General features: G+C 44.4%; 2 protein-coding genes and 1 pseudogene across 3 annotated transcripts; 1 reads left to right on the top strand and 2 right to left on the bottom strand.

Moving 5' to 3' along the window:
• Positions 1-366: 366 nt before the first annotated feature.
• On the bottom strand, positions 367-1,981 carry LOC135592913 (anthocyanidin 3-O-glucosyltransferase 2-like; annotated as a pseudogene).
• A 316-nt stretch (positions 1,982-2,297) lies between these two features.
• LOC135583031 (putative E3 ubiquitin-protein ligase RING1a) lies at positions 2,298-9,571 on the bottom strand. Of its 2 annotated transcripts, XM_065082642.1 has the most exons (10): positions 9,331-9,571; positions 9,177-9,234; positions 7,190-7,248; positions 4,402-4,483; positions 4,092-4,212; positions 3,945-3,986; positions 3,320-3,859; positions 3,122-3,229; positions 2,820-3,020; positions 2,298-2,739 (listed from the first exon to the last, which is right to left on the bottom strand). In XM_065082642.1, the coding sequence occupies exons 1-10, from the start codon at positions 9,515-9,517 to the stop codon at positions 2,707-2,709; spliced, it is 1,431 nt and encodes a 476-aa protein (XP_064938714.1). In that variant the 5' UTR covers positions 9,518-9,571; the 3' UTR covers positions 2,298-2,706. The 2 variants fall into 2 exon arrangements, with proteins under 2 accessions (XP_064938714.1, XP_064938712.1); XM_065082640.1 differs by having other exon boundaries at positions 9,177-9,571.
• Positions 9,572-11,907: 2,336 nt separating this feature from the next.
• On the top strand, positions 11,908-12,969 carry LOC135592912 (ethylene-responsive transcription factor 8-like). The gene has a single exon (XM_065082639.1). The coding sequence runs from the start codon at positions 12,062-12,064 to the stop codon at positions 12,740-12,742; it is 681 nt and encodes a 226-aa protein (XP_064938711.1). The 5' UTR covers positions 11,908-12,061; the 3' UTR covers positions 12,743-12,969.
• Positions 12,970-14,219: the final 1,250 nt, after the last annotated feature.

Genomic DNA, 14,219 nt, shown 5'->3' with positions numbered 1-14,219 from the left:
TCGAAAGTACCTATTCGCCGATGCCTGCTTCAAATATCTCGACCGTTGCAATCGACATGATAACCCTAATTCCCCTTCTAACATCGGTTCTCCGGCGACACAAAACGAGGTGAAGCAGGAGATCTTTAGAAGGATACGAGGCGAACGGCGGCGGTGGGGTGGCGGTCCTAGACGAGTTCTGCGCGCCCATGTTCTTCGATTTCATCGACGAAGAGGCGGCGGCGGAGGACATCCAAAGGGCAGAGCTTTAGTACCAGACATCTCGCAGCTACGCCCAAAGGGGGTCTCGTACGCTTCTTTCTACCTGTTAATTCATTTTTACCTGTGTGAATTCGGCTGTGGAATTCCTACAAACAATATGGAGCTTGTTGTCACATAGTTTCATGCCTCTTGGCAGCGTTGACTTTTGCATCTGTGGCCATCTCATGTGCCACAAACCTTCAAGAAAGCTTTTGTCAAACTATTTTAGCCCCCTTTTTTTGGCTTTTTGTCCATCTGGTTGCATCATTGTCACAACTAAATCAAATCAAGAATGTAGAAAAGCATGCATGACAGCATTCAGTGGTTTACCAAGTCGTTCACCAAGCTCTCCGGTGAAGTGTAGGAAGAGCCTCCTTCCTCCACGGCCCTTCTGCATGAAGCCTTCATCTCCTGCGCCCTCCTCACCTGCTTCCCCTCCTCCGTGTCCTCCTCCATCAGGCACCGCACACCCCTCTCCAGCTCCGCTTCAGCGACGAGGTTGCCGCTGCTCGTCCGGTCCAACGTGAGCTCGAGGGCCACGCCGGCCTCCCTCGCAAGCCGGAACGCCAGGTAGTGCTGCTCCGCGTGGATCGGCCACTCGAGCATGGGCACACCGTGCCACAGGCTCTCGAGGCACGAGTTCCACCCGCAGTGCGTCACGAAGCCGCCCACCGCCGCGTGCGACAGTATCTCCACCTGCGGGGCCCACGACCGCCACACCAACCCCCGCCCCTCCGTCCTCTCCATGAACCCTTCCGGCAGCACCTCTTGCAGGCTTAGATCGTCGCCGGTGCCCCTCAGCGACCAGAAGAACCGGTGCCCGGAGCTTTCCAAACCCGTGGCCATCTCCTTCAGTTGCTCGCGCGAGAATGCGCTGATGCTTCCGAAGTACAGGAAGACCACCGACGCCGGCGGTTGCTCGTCGAGCCATTTGATGCAATCATGAGGTTCCTTGCTATCTTGTCGTGAAGCTTGACGTCCAAGCACTGGTCCGACCGTGAAGATCGGAGGAGTCGGATGATCTGGTACGTAGACTCCATCTACTAGAGCTTCCAGTGTCGATGGCTCGAGCTCGAAGAAGGTATTCAAGATCATACACTTGGTTTCTGGAAACCGCCTGCCGTGGTAGAGGAACCTGGAACCACTCATAGGTCTCTCTCCTACTGCTCATCACGAACGACGGCATGCGGCGGGCCGGAGTCGGGGACATGCCGGGGAGCTCGATGAAGGCCGCCTCGTCTCCGTCCAGGACCACCGGGAGTTTCTTCTTATCATGGAGCGTCGGGGCGTGGAGCAGGAGAGCGAGCGTGGCGGCGCTGCTGGTGAAGTAGTGGTAGGCGGGGATACCGAGCTCGTCGGCCACGTCGATCATCGTCGTGGCGAAGAAGTCGATGACGAGCGCGGCGGCCGGGGAGGAGCGCAGCCTCAAGATGGCGGTCTTGAGGCGCGGCTTGTGCAGCTCGACGTAGCGGGAACAGGACGCGCCGACCTGGTCGCACTCCTCGAAGAACTGCGCGGGTGGCAGCACCGGGAGCTCCTCGAACCGGACGCCAGCGCCGATGGAGGAGAGTGACCGGATGCAGGACTCGGTCTCGAAGCGGAGGCACGGGGCAGGAGTCGTCATCACGAGGACGGTGACGGAGAGGCCCCCGCCGCCGACACGGTCGAGGAGGCGCGACGCCATCTCCATCGTTGATGTCAGGTGGCCTGCTGCAGGGATCGGCAACAGGAACAACTCCATCTTCGTCGTCTCCGTCAGGTGTGGCACGGCGAAGAATGCTTCAAACAGAAGACTATACGACGGTAGAAGTATTTGCACGTATATAGAACTCTGATAAGCCTCCTCATATGAACTAGATAATATGATATTAAAATTATATCGAACTGATGTCAACTTTTATGCTGCTGTACTTGATGTTATAATCGTGAAGGCCTTCATATAAAGCAAGATAAATTCCCCTGTAACAGTCTGGCACGCCACATTCAGAACATTTCTATTTTGATTTATGAACATACAATAAAGCTTAGCAGTAACCAATTAAGCAGGCAATGAGAAGTTCAACAAATAAACCATCCTAGGATCATTGTTGGGAAGAACAAGGTTACCTCTATTGAGAGCCAGATTGCTGTAATGCCAGTGATAACAATCTGCTAGTAAGGTAAGAATTTCAAGTTGAACAAGTCGAACATTCTTTGTTGTGCCAATTTTGATATCCTTCATGGATAGTCAGTATGAAGGGCAAATTTTTTATCAATAAACAAGGCCTGAATATGCACAGTTCCACCCATCTTTGATGGATTCCTAAAGCGACCTTTCTGTTGAGACACGGTTCTTCACAATTTATCTGGATAGCCATGCCAAGATTGAAGCAGCATCCTTCTGAAATCTTCTAATTCTATATCAGTGTTATGTGCAGCAGTTGAATTTAAGGAGAGAAAGGAAACCAAGCATTGCCGAATGCTTATCTAGGCTTGCTTTCTCAGATGGTAGACCAAAACCTGAAAATATAACAAGATGGAGTAAGAAGCAGAACTAATCCACAGAAGGTTATCGGGCCATGTTAGTTGGGATAGCTCACCAGCTCCCCTTGATTGCCGGTGAAAGAAGAGTTCAGTGTTGTGACAGATTCTTGTCCTTCCAATTCCTGTAGCCCTACCAGAGGATCTTCATTAGCCATGTCCGTTGAGCTCAAGGATTTGATTGCTGAGGCTCCACCTTGAAGCATCTTTGCATATATCTGAACTTCTTCTGCTGGTACAGATGTCTGAAGAGCAATATACTGCATAGACATGAACCCACAATTTCCAGTTTCGAAATGTTATCTTCCAGCATTCAAAATAATACCCAAACAAAAATATGTGAAATAAAACTAAGACTCACTTCACATAGGTGTCTAATTGACAAGGATGGTTGGCAACAAAGGTATGGTTGTTGCAAACTTGGTACCCTCTCTTTGTCCAATGGAACCAGGGTCAGATGTACATCAAACTGAAAAATGAAATGGCAAAAAAAATTTCACGGGATCTTTTATGCAAATTAGATATCAAAAGTTGATTACTGTCCTTGCTTTCATTGTACCTCATCAACAGTGTGATCTAAATTACGGAGGTAGTCCACCAATTTGGTCATGCGACACTTAACCTTCCGACCATTTGTACCACTCGTATTACCATGTCTAGTTTGACTGCGTGCACCATTCTTGCCCCATGCAAATGCCTCTCTGTTACCCACTCGCAATGGTAATGCTCCATTGTTTTCTCTGTGAAATTCAAAATCATCATTGTCCCCAACACCAGCATCAACATTGACAGCTGTTCGAGCTGGTGAAAACTGCAGTGCACCCCACCTCTTACGCCTTTTCTGCCTTCTATCAGGAGAGGGCTCATCGGCAGATGAGTAACTTTTGCCCACATCATTAACATTTGCTTCCTCTTCATCGTCATCATCAAAGACTGCCATAGTATCACGACCACCATTCCCACCCCTCCCACTAACATGGTTCCGATAATTTCCCTGCGATCTTCTCACAAAAGCTGCAGCTGTGGCTTTTGCTGTTGATCTTCTCCTGCCTAGAGATTCTGTTTGTCGTTGGAATATCTCAGCCATGGATGCTTGTAACTAATGTAGAAAGAGATTACTAATTATAGTGTATGAGCATAGAAAAGGATCAAAGACTAGAATGCATTCATATAGACGAGACTACCTTCTTGTTGCAAGACATCTCTTCTTCATGGAAAGCAAGTTCCTGCAGCCAGGCATTTCATAAAGAGTGAAGCAACCACATTTACTGAGCAGAAAACAAACTGCAAAAAATCCAACATATAAACAAAAAAGACACAGAATTACTTACCTCTTCTTCATACTTATCGATATCTGGATATAGAGTTGCAATGATGGTATCATAATTGGAATCATCTCTTAAAGAACGTCGACTTGCACAATGAGTGCGGCATGCAGGACATTCATTATTACTGCACAAAAATTGGTATTTCAACTAGTTGAAGTTTTTAAATACCGTTTAAACTATTCAAGACTACATGCTTTAGGAAACCTCTAGTTACATAGAAGGGACAGCACTAAGTGTAATATCAAAATAATCACTCAGGTGTACCGTCAACATAATAACATATTAAAAGAACAGATAATGTCTTGCACCATACCCAAGTCTCATTGATTTGTCGATGCATGCCCTACAAAACCGATGAAGGCATTCCATAACTGTTCTTGTCTTTCTGATTATACCTGGTATATAGAACGCTTCAGTGATCCTGAACTTCATATCAGAGTGAGATGTACTAAGGTGTCAATGCATTTAAGGGAATGATGTTGGTTGGAATGCCACAAAGATTATGTCAACACGATATTTAGTTGCTTGATCATAATGGTTTTTCACCACTTGGTTTTCACGTGCCAGAAATATTTCATACACTTGAGCATGAGTGAGAATTTGAGGTTTCCAATGCACTTAGAACTTAGAACTACCAAAAAAATCTACAGACAATTTAATGAAGAACTAAACATACATTATTTTGCTAAATTTATATTTAGGACATGCTAACCAAAACATTTAAACAAAATGTCCCCAGAAGCAGCACATGTAGATATATTTTTTTTGCAAATTTGACTAAACCATGAACTGGATCAATGTCAAGACAGATCTTTGAGCAGATACAACAGAATATTAATTTCATCAACTGCATCTATTTCAACTAATATTGAATAACAAAAGAATTAATTGACACATATTTGAAACAATCACATTCCATCCTAGCTCCCCCACCATATGGATATTTATAAATCTGCACATACATATAATATTTGTCTGTACATGTATAATTCATGTATATGAGTAGCTCGGTGAAAAAAATGCTAACTACAACAAAAATCTTGGACCATACAAATGGAGTAGCATAGATGACTTTTGAAGGGATTGCCAAAATATATGAACGAACCAAGGGAACACTAATTATCCATGGTACAAATTAATTTTCAGCAAGGAATATGCACTAAAATTCAGAATTATTGTAATATAAGAAAGCAGATTAAGGGATAACACTCAAACAAGAAGACAAAAAGGTTACATCCGCAGATTAACTCCATGTCAAGGTGACGTAAACAACTGACAAGTAGAAAATTTCCTTTGCAGCATATCAAAGGGACTGTGAGTATATTTGATGTCTCGGTAGAATTACATCTTTGTTCTCAAATTACCATTTGAGTTTAAAAAGAATGTGTGGACAGGTAGGGCAAGTAATATTTGAGATGAACTAAATGATCTGAAAGCTCTTACCATGGAGATAACTTGTTATGTTCAATGTTAAGTTCATTAGTTCAACCTACTAATGGTTGATAATTTCAAATGCATTACTTTTTAGTCCCCAATATTTCAGAACTAGTGGATATGATCGAATAGAGAAAAGCTCTTCGAACAAGTAAAATTTTAGAGAACAATTCCGAATCAAAAGGCTAGCCCTGCTTGTGCCAATGATACACATTGAGAATCAGGTCATAATTTCCATGTTAATTTGATTGTTCCATCACCTATCATAGATAAGCAGGGTGTAACAAAGAATATTTGTTAGCTTGAAAGATCCACAATTATTTGATTTTGAATAATAAACAGAGAATATTTGCATTCTTGAAAGATCCACTATTATTTGATTTTGAATGGTCATACATCTTATAAAACAACAATAGGGACAGAAAATGAAGTATTTATTACAAGGTGTGTTGTGAGGATTAATACATAATGAATATGCCATATTTGCTCAGACAATCAGCAAGATGATTGAAAACGCAAAAAACAACAAATGGGATAAATTACTTTCAGGAATCAGGAGTATCTTCATTTTGGTTTATCATAATATTTACTAGTCCTGACATAGATGCCCGTTGTGTAATCCAAAGAAGTATGTCATAGAACCTAGAAAGGTACATATTTGAAAGTACGCTTGGACTATCTATTGTATCAAAGCGGTCTATAAGATTTGGAAAGTGTGAGATAGCCTATTCTGTATGACCAGCTAGAACCTCTGAATACAGATGACTATCAGTCTATCCCCATCTTCAAAGCGACATTCTGCCATCCTATGACTCTTCTATTGAAAAATCAGCTCTCTTTCTTTTGTGTCCTTAGATTAAACAACAAGATATCCTCTCATTTGTACCCCCAAACCCCTCTCTCTCCCTCATCCCACCTATACGTTTTCTTCCTTGTCTCTTTACTTTTTCTATCTTTTGTAACGTCCAAAACAAAGCGGCTGACTTGACATATTGATATAGGCCACACCGCCACAGACACTGGTATAACTTTGAGGCAAATCAAAAGATACAACACATTTTCCCTTTCTTGTCACTCCCTTCACTTTTGATATATTATCTCGTCTTCATCTTTCAAACTGCATGAGCTGCTGCAAAATGAAACAAAAAGATAATTCTGCTTGCCAATCCAAGTCACCAAATCCCTACCTGACTTCGGTTGAATCTTGTTTTTGGTGTTTTCTCCATATCAAGCTTTCTTGAAAAGGAATGAAATTTTAAAACAAAGTTGAATTTGAGGAAACTAATTATTATTCTACCATTTATCACTTAAGAAAGAGGTGAAAAAATAGGCTGGTTAATGATAAATGACGACATCCACTATAAAGAAAGCGAGAAAGGAATGAAATGCATATGTTTAATGAATAAAGCACATCATGTACCATGGAACTACATTTTTTCCATATCCAATCATCAAATATACAACATTAAAAAGAAGCCATATCGTTAGAAAACCTTAAAATGTATAAACTACATTAGAAGAATAGTTTAATCTTAAAATGATTGGTAACTAACAAAATAGTTTAATTTACATTGAAAAAGTAGTTTTAAAGTTAGAAATATACTTCCATGAAACACTAGGTATAGAAGTATATACTAATATTCAATATCTGCATCTAGTGAACATACCTAAGCAGATAGCGCATTGCACCTCTTTGCGTATGTCTGGTAATCTCACTGGGACAAATCTGTAAACCAAGAGGAAGAATGAAATCTCATGCAGACTTTAAGTCTCTATAAAATGCTAAATCATCTCAAGTGATTTTATCAACAATTCAGCAATGTTGTAATAAACACAACTGCATAAGAAAACAGTCAATATTGCAACTTCTCTACCTCAAACATACACTTGGCTGTGTCCAGAATAAAAAAGGCATACCACTCAGCTTTTTCTTCAACAGGAGTGGTAATGTAGGTTGTAAATAACTAAGCTAAAATAGATATGAAAAAACAAAGTATCTTAACATTTTCATGGAAAAAATTTACTAAGATCAAGTTCACATCACAGGAAAATACAGCAACCAAATATTTGGTAAACAATGCCTGATACTTAGTGAAGATTATAGGCTGAGGATTTGCAGTGGATCCATGTCAGAAAAATGTATCTGGGTTTCTTCAAGTTCAAGCAATAAAAAACCTTAACGCAAAGGCAATTTAATGCTACATACTTTGTGGAATGCCCTGTTTACAGAGGTCTTAGCGTTTAGGTATCCACTTAGACAATACAAATAGGATAACCAAATAATTGCAGTATTTCACCTTACGAGATACTTAAGGCAGGCTAATGAGAAATAAATTTGTCTTACTTCCAGTATTCAGCAGATTTAGACCTCTTTCAGACATGCACATTGTTTTCCAAATAGCAAAGATCCCTAATTCATACAGGCCATTACCTAGAAGAAGTCTGTAGAAGAAAATCAAAACTATGTACACCTAATTCTCTACCACCCCAGAAACATCAGGGATAAAGCAGAAACATTTAACAAACATATAAAATGATATTACAATACTAAAATTGTCAAAGCTTTCTCCTCTTTAATGATATTTATAGGTTAGTCTAGCCAAATTGTCAAACATTCCCAGTGTTCTGAAGATTGAACTTCAGCTTGCATGACTAGTAACTGGATGCAAAAACATTTTGACTTAAATAATAAACGAGTTGAGTTGGCTTTGCCAAAAACCTGGCGAATTATAGGATATCGGATCAGCTTTTTGAGAGTGATCAGATTTACACGTAGGATGCACCATATAAGTCTAAATAATTAGCACATTTTTTCCTAAAAATTTGTAAGGCATGGAAATATTATTAATATAAATATTAAAAATGAAGCTTTTCCATACCTTCAAATATAAAGTTATAGGCTGCTACTGAATAACGTGAAGTAGCTTGAGACAAGGCAGGAAAGATATCGCATGATATGCATAGCTTATCATTTTCAGACTGAAGTGCATTGAGTTTAAAAAGGTTTGCGCTGTGAAAAATTTGAAGACAACAAAGGTCTAAATATAAACTATATACCCCTTTATAGTTTCTTAGTGATGGTTAAATAGTAATCTGTACAGATTTTTTAACATCTATCAAGTATTCAAAAGAGTGCCCCAAAACTATTCTTGGCCATCAATATTCTCGTATTAATTAGTCTGTGAATCTACCAAAAGAACTGATGAGTACAAAAATTACACTCCTGGGCTCGACAATAAAAATTGAAGGTTAAGAAGATATCAAAGGATCACAGTTGGAGATAATAGGAAATAATCAGATTGACATTGCAAAAGACTATCTTTGGAGTACACAGGTATAAAGATCTCAATTCCCGCCCCTGCTACCAGGACCTAGATGAATATCCTCCGCCATTACCAACGGATCACAATCTTTTATGCCTATGCCCACAAAGAGAAAGAAGTAAGGCAAGTCGTAGCAGCCAAATTCCCAACACAATCAAAATCATCGCTCCAACACTGTTCACGAGATCGGATCTAACAAATAGGCAAATACTCGCACGCCACCGGTCAAAGCGAACGTATACAAAGAGAGCCGGCACCGCCAAGCTCATTCCAGATCCAAAACGTCACAGAGAAATAAAGGCAAGGAAAGAGAGAGGAACAGGGGACGTACTGCTCCTCGTCGGTCAAGTCGTCCTCCGATTGGCTGCCGTCACCTTCTCCATCGCAACCTGTGCAATGAAACAAACGCCGCCGCCACGGCATGAGGTCGAAAGGGAACAACGGAAGGAAGGAAGGAGAAAGAGAGGCGCCATCGCCACCCGCACCGTCCTGTTGTTGCGGCGGATTGGTTGGCGTCTTCTCCTCTCCTTCAGCCATCTCCTCCAAACCCTCCTCATCCTCGTCATGCTGCTCTTGAGGCTGCGCGGCGGGCGAAGGCGGGTCGCCAGCGGCGACGGACTGGGCGACGGAGGGTCGTTGAGGACGAGGAAGCGAACGCTTTTGGCCAGACATCTGTGGGTCGAGAGGGCGAAGGGGCACCGAACGCAAAATACGCCTTCTTTTATTATTATTTCTTCAGACATGGCATATATATATATATATATATATATATATATATATATATATATATATATATATATATATATATATATATATATATATATATATATTACTTAGAGCTTAACTAATTTTTCATTTATCTATTAAATATAAGGTAACTGACCAAATTATTTGATTTCTTCGACGTTGTAGTTTATCAACCAAAATAATATGGCACATACGCCACGTCAACTCTAAGAAGTTTATATAGTTCAATAATTTGTTAGACAATGGTGTAATAGATACATTTGTTAACATTCTAATTAGAAGAAACATGTGATGGCCAAAACTTTTTATGATTTTAGTAATAATTTATTCATGATTCGAGATATATTTAGTATTTATTATTATCTATATTTTCTGATTTACTATAGAATTTATAGGTTACTAACTTTTTCTTATTGTTTAGAAATATTTCAAGGTACATGACTCAGTATTATTTAGACAGTCTAGCAAAACCCATGAAACATAGTTAATTAAATATTTTTTATACCACTAGATAATAATAAAAAATAAAGCATTGGCACTTTTTTATTGTCAATCTGCATAAGAAGATTTGAGAGCATCATAATTCAGTGTCAAATGTAAAATATAATATTAAAAGACATTATAAAATGATAAGTGTCCAGCAAGAATTGCACATAATGACATATAACCTTCATGCATTGTTTTTTAACATTTAACCTTCTACTTATATCCCAAGCAAGAATTAATTGCTTCGTTCTTTTATGGGATGCAAATTCTGAGTTTATTGATGCACTCAACAACATATTAATGACATAATTCTTTTCATTTAAAAAAGCAAGCGTATGCAATCTTCTAAAATATTTGATCCGTGGTGACTATTTTTTCCTATCTTCTAAGAAAGCGAAAGGCGCTACATGGAGATGATTGGGTTAACACTTCGGCTCGTGAAAGGTGTGGGCTCATATTATTTTCGTTTTGTCGTTGTGTTGGGGAACGAATGTGTCATGGATAATGAGTTAGTATGGCTTAGTCCATGGGTCGATGTCGGGAGCCTCCTGTCGGTTGAGCTGGTTGTCGGAGCCGACTAGATCCTCGAGTCAAGGGGTGGGTTGGTCGATGACTCGCCACGGGGGTGTCGGTCTACGACTCCCGAGGTTGGACTGTCTTCCTACAAAAATGGTCTTCGTCGGGTGATCCCTGACTTTGACCCCTCTGACGAGCAAGTCAGTAGTCTCTCCTCTTTTTTTTCTCCTCCTTTTGGATGTCGGGATATAGGTCTTTATACTGTCGTGAGAGGGTCAGTCGTACGTGGATTGACATGGTGGATATAGCACGACAACAATACAGATTCTGACTCGACGTGCGAGACGTTGTCGTCTCGAGATTGTCGGGACTAAACGTGTCGAACAGTATCTTAGAGATACGAGTTCTGACGTGACGTGTAACATCAACTATGATGTGTCTTGGGGACAAAACATGTCTTATCACATTGGACCTAATTTACCATATGTATCCTGTATTGTATTTTGGAACTATAATATCATGTGAGTTACGCATAATTATTACATCTAATCTATTTCAAAATGTTAAATCCGATTTGATCAGAAAATAAAATAGAATGGAAGACGAAAACTATGTCACTTAATTTCTTGACTCGGCTCACCTTTGGTCCGACCGCGACCCGAGAAACGATCGAACCCGTGGCAACGAAGCGATCTCAGCCACTCCCTTGCGTCCGTCGGTGACGAGCGCATCAAATCTCGCGCCACCAAATTTAATTGGCGGGCACAAGGAATCCGCACCCACGCCGACCGCACGGCGTCAGGTACACGCGTCGCATGATTATTTCTACGTCCTTTCGTAAGTCGGTCCGGCCCCACCGCCTCTCCGTGAGCCGAGTTACTCGCCACGCAACCTGTGGAAGACGCGCTTCCGTTTCACGCCGTTAACCCGTCGAGGTCGTGCGCGACAGACGGAAGCCGACGCTCGGAACGGTAGTGCGGGTGTACTTGTCGGGGTAGGACGGCCGTCACGTCTCCGTATCTTGACGCCGGATTCCATCTCACGGCGTTGTCTCGGGAGAGGGGCGAGGCCGCCAGGAAGTGCGTGTCCTGAGTGCCGCGTGTCACGTACATGGCGTTTAAATTAGAACTCGTTGCGGGTCCTACAGAAGCCGCGCCACAAAAGAACCGATATCACGGAAACCAAGTGCGGCTAGCGGGACCCACGCGGTATAAGTACAGGGTGGAGGGGCGGCATTAGCTGATCGAGTGCATAGACGAGGGCGGGGATTAATTACGGGCACGCTCCGGAGTTTGGGCGGCACGGCAAGACAGTCAAAGCGCTAGTTGACTGGAGCCGACCATTCTTTAATCCCTGCCGTCCTTGGAGCCCTCCTGATGTGTCTATAAAGGCCTGCGTCACCAAAGCAGGGACAGAAGAATCCGAAGCGAAGGTGATAAGAACGGGAAGTGTTTGGAATCCCTTACCATGGCTCCGAGAGTGAAGCACGCCACCGTCGTCGGCGGAGAAGAAAGCAAGGAGGTGCGTTTCCGGGGCGTCAGGAAGCGGCCGTGGGGGCGGTTCGCGGCGGAGATACGCGATCCCGGCAAGAAGAGCCGGGTCTGGCTCGGGACCTTCGACACCGCCGAGGAGGCGGCCAGGGCTTACGACGCCGCCGCCCGCGAGTTCCGCGGGCCCAAGGCCAAGACCAACTTCCTCTACCCGGACGCCTGCGGCAGCCCCAGTCCTGTCGCCGTCGGCAGCCCCAGTAGTCAGAGCAGCACCTTGGAGTCCTCCGGCTGCGATGCGGCAGCGGCGGCAGTGCCGCCGCCCGTACCCGCACCTTCACTCGATCTCGGCCTCCTCTGCCGCAGCGGGGGCGGCTACTTCCCCTTCCAGCCCTACCCTCCCGCCGTCCCGGTGGCGCACCCGTTCTTCTTTGTCGACGCGAAGTCGCACGTGGCGAACAATCGCCACCTGGCGCTTTGCCCGCCGATGTTCGTCGCTTGCCTCCAGCCGCCGCCCGCCGTTGCCGCGCACAGCGACTCCGACTCTTCCTCCGTCGTAGATCTCCACCCGGACCATCTTTCACCTCCCCGTCCTCTCCCGTCCAAGGCGTTCCATCACGATCTGGACCTCAACCTCCCTCCGCCTGCGGAGACGTCGTGAGCCACATGCCGGAGACCGTCCGATCGTCGCGGATCGTGATGAATCCGCGTTTCTCTTTTTGTTGGTTTTTTTCTCGCTGTAGCCCCGCAGAACAAGAAATTGTTGTACATATTTTAGCCTTTTTCTTTTTTAAATGGGAAACTTGTAACCGTCGGGCTCCCATATCAGATAACATGTCATGTGACCATCTAATGTTGTCATCAAAATATTACCAAGTTTCATCTTAATAGTATGTGCCTCGCTCTTCCTCGTCGTCCTTATCACCGCTTTTTTGCTTTGATATAGGCGATGGATCCGTCGCCGTCGATGGGGTGGGGTACAGCGAATCACGAGCGACTATTTTGGGCGTCGTCACGGCTTTAATGACGTTGCAAGGGAGCGGGGGCAAGCGTGGTGGCTCGCCTCCCGTCTCGAGATCCGCGAGCGAGGGCGGGAGACGTGTGCGTCTGCCTATCGGCCCCACGACTCTCTCTCTCTCTCTGTCGGTGGCCGCCGGGACCCAGTTAACTTCAACGGTGGGTTAACGGCTCTTTTCCTGACGGCAAGACCCAAGGCGCTCCACTCGCGGAAGTTTCGCGCACGTGCGATAGCCGGCGCAGTGGTTGGGGACGTGGGGAGACGCGCGGCGGCAGCTTTACGTGGGACCGGTCATAGATCTCTATGCGTAGCAATAATTCTCCCGCCGTTTGTCCCTTGTGCGGCAGGCTTCTTCTGGGTCCCGCGTGCTGTGTCCAATACTTATAATTCGATGTACATGGACAGGTCGAAGTGGTCCAAGTCGGAGAGGGCACGTGTCGGACCCAGCTGAGGAAGGGAGGGCGGGAAGCGCGTGGCGATGGGTTACGTTTACGAGGACGAAAGGTCGTTGAGGCAGTGGGTACGGATCGGCTGTTTCGTGGTGACAGCATTCGTGTGCGTCGTATGACCTGACGGTCCCACACTAAACAAGAAGAGGGTCCCAGAGTCGTGCGATTCCTCCTCCTTGTTTTTCCACCCGCAACCTGAACCGCGGGGGCGTTTTCTTTATTAAGCTGTCGGTCTCGGTCGACAGTGGGGTCCGCAGGTGCGCTGCCGCCGTCCCAGTCGGCGGCCACTTACCCGCGGCCGGCCTGTACTCCATGCATTTAATTCCCAGAGCGAGGGGGCCCCATGGTGTGGACTGACACACGGTTTCATTTCTGTCCGTTGATTGGTGGGGATGTTTGAAGTCACTGTTCTCTTTGTTTTCCTTTTATTGGCGTGCACGGGAGGAAGACGGCTACGAAGCACCTAGACGCCATATCCTGGCTCACAGGATAGAAGCCAGCGAACGGTCTGGTGGCCGGAGGTATACACTTTTATGGATCAATTCCGACTGTCCAATCCGCCACATCTTGATCCACCACTGAAGTCTCTTTACTTTGCAAGACTCATGCTGTCCATCAACGTCAACGGACATCAACCGATAATATAAGCGGCATGAATAATTCATTAATTC

Source organism: Musa acuminata, chromosome BXJ1-9, assembly GCF_036884655.1.
Source record: "Musa acuminata AAA Group cultivar baxijiao chromosome BXJ1-9, Cavendish_Baxijiao_AAA, whole genome shotgun sequence".
Taxonomy (NCBI): Eukaryota; Viridiplantae; Streptophyta; class Magnoliopsida; order Zingiberales; family Musaceae; genus Musa; species Musa acuminata.
The sequence above is the reverse complement of the archived record's forward strand: the minus strand, read 5'-3'. Positions and strand labels throughout refer to the sequence as shown.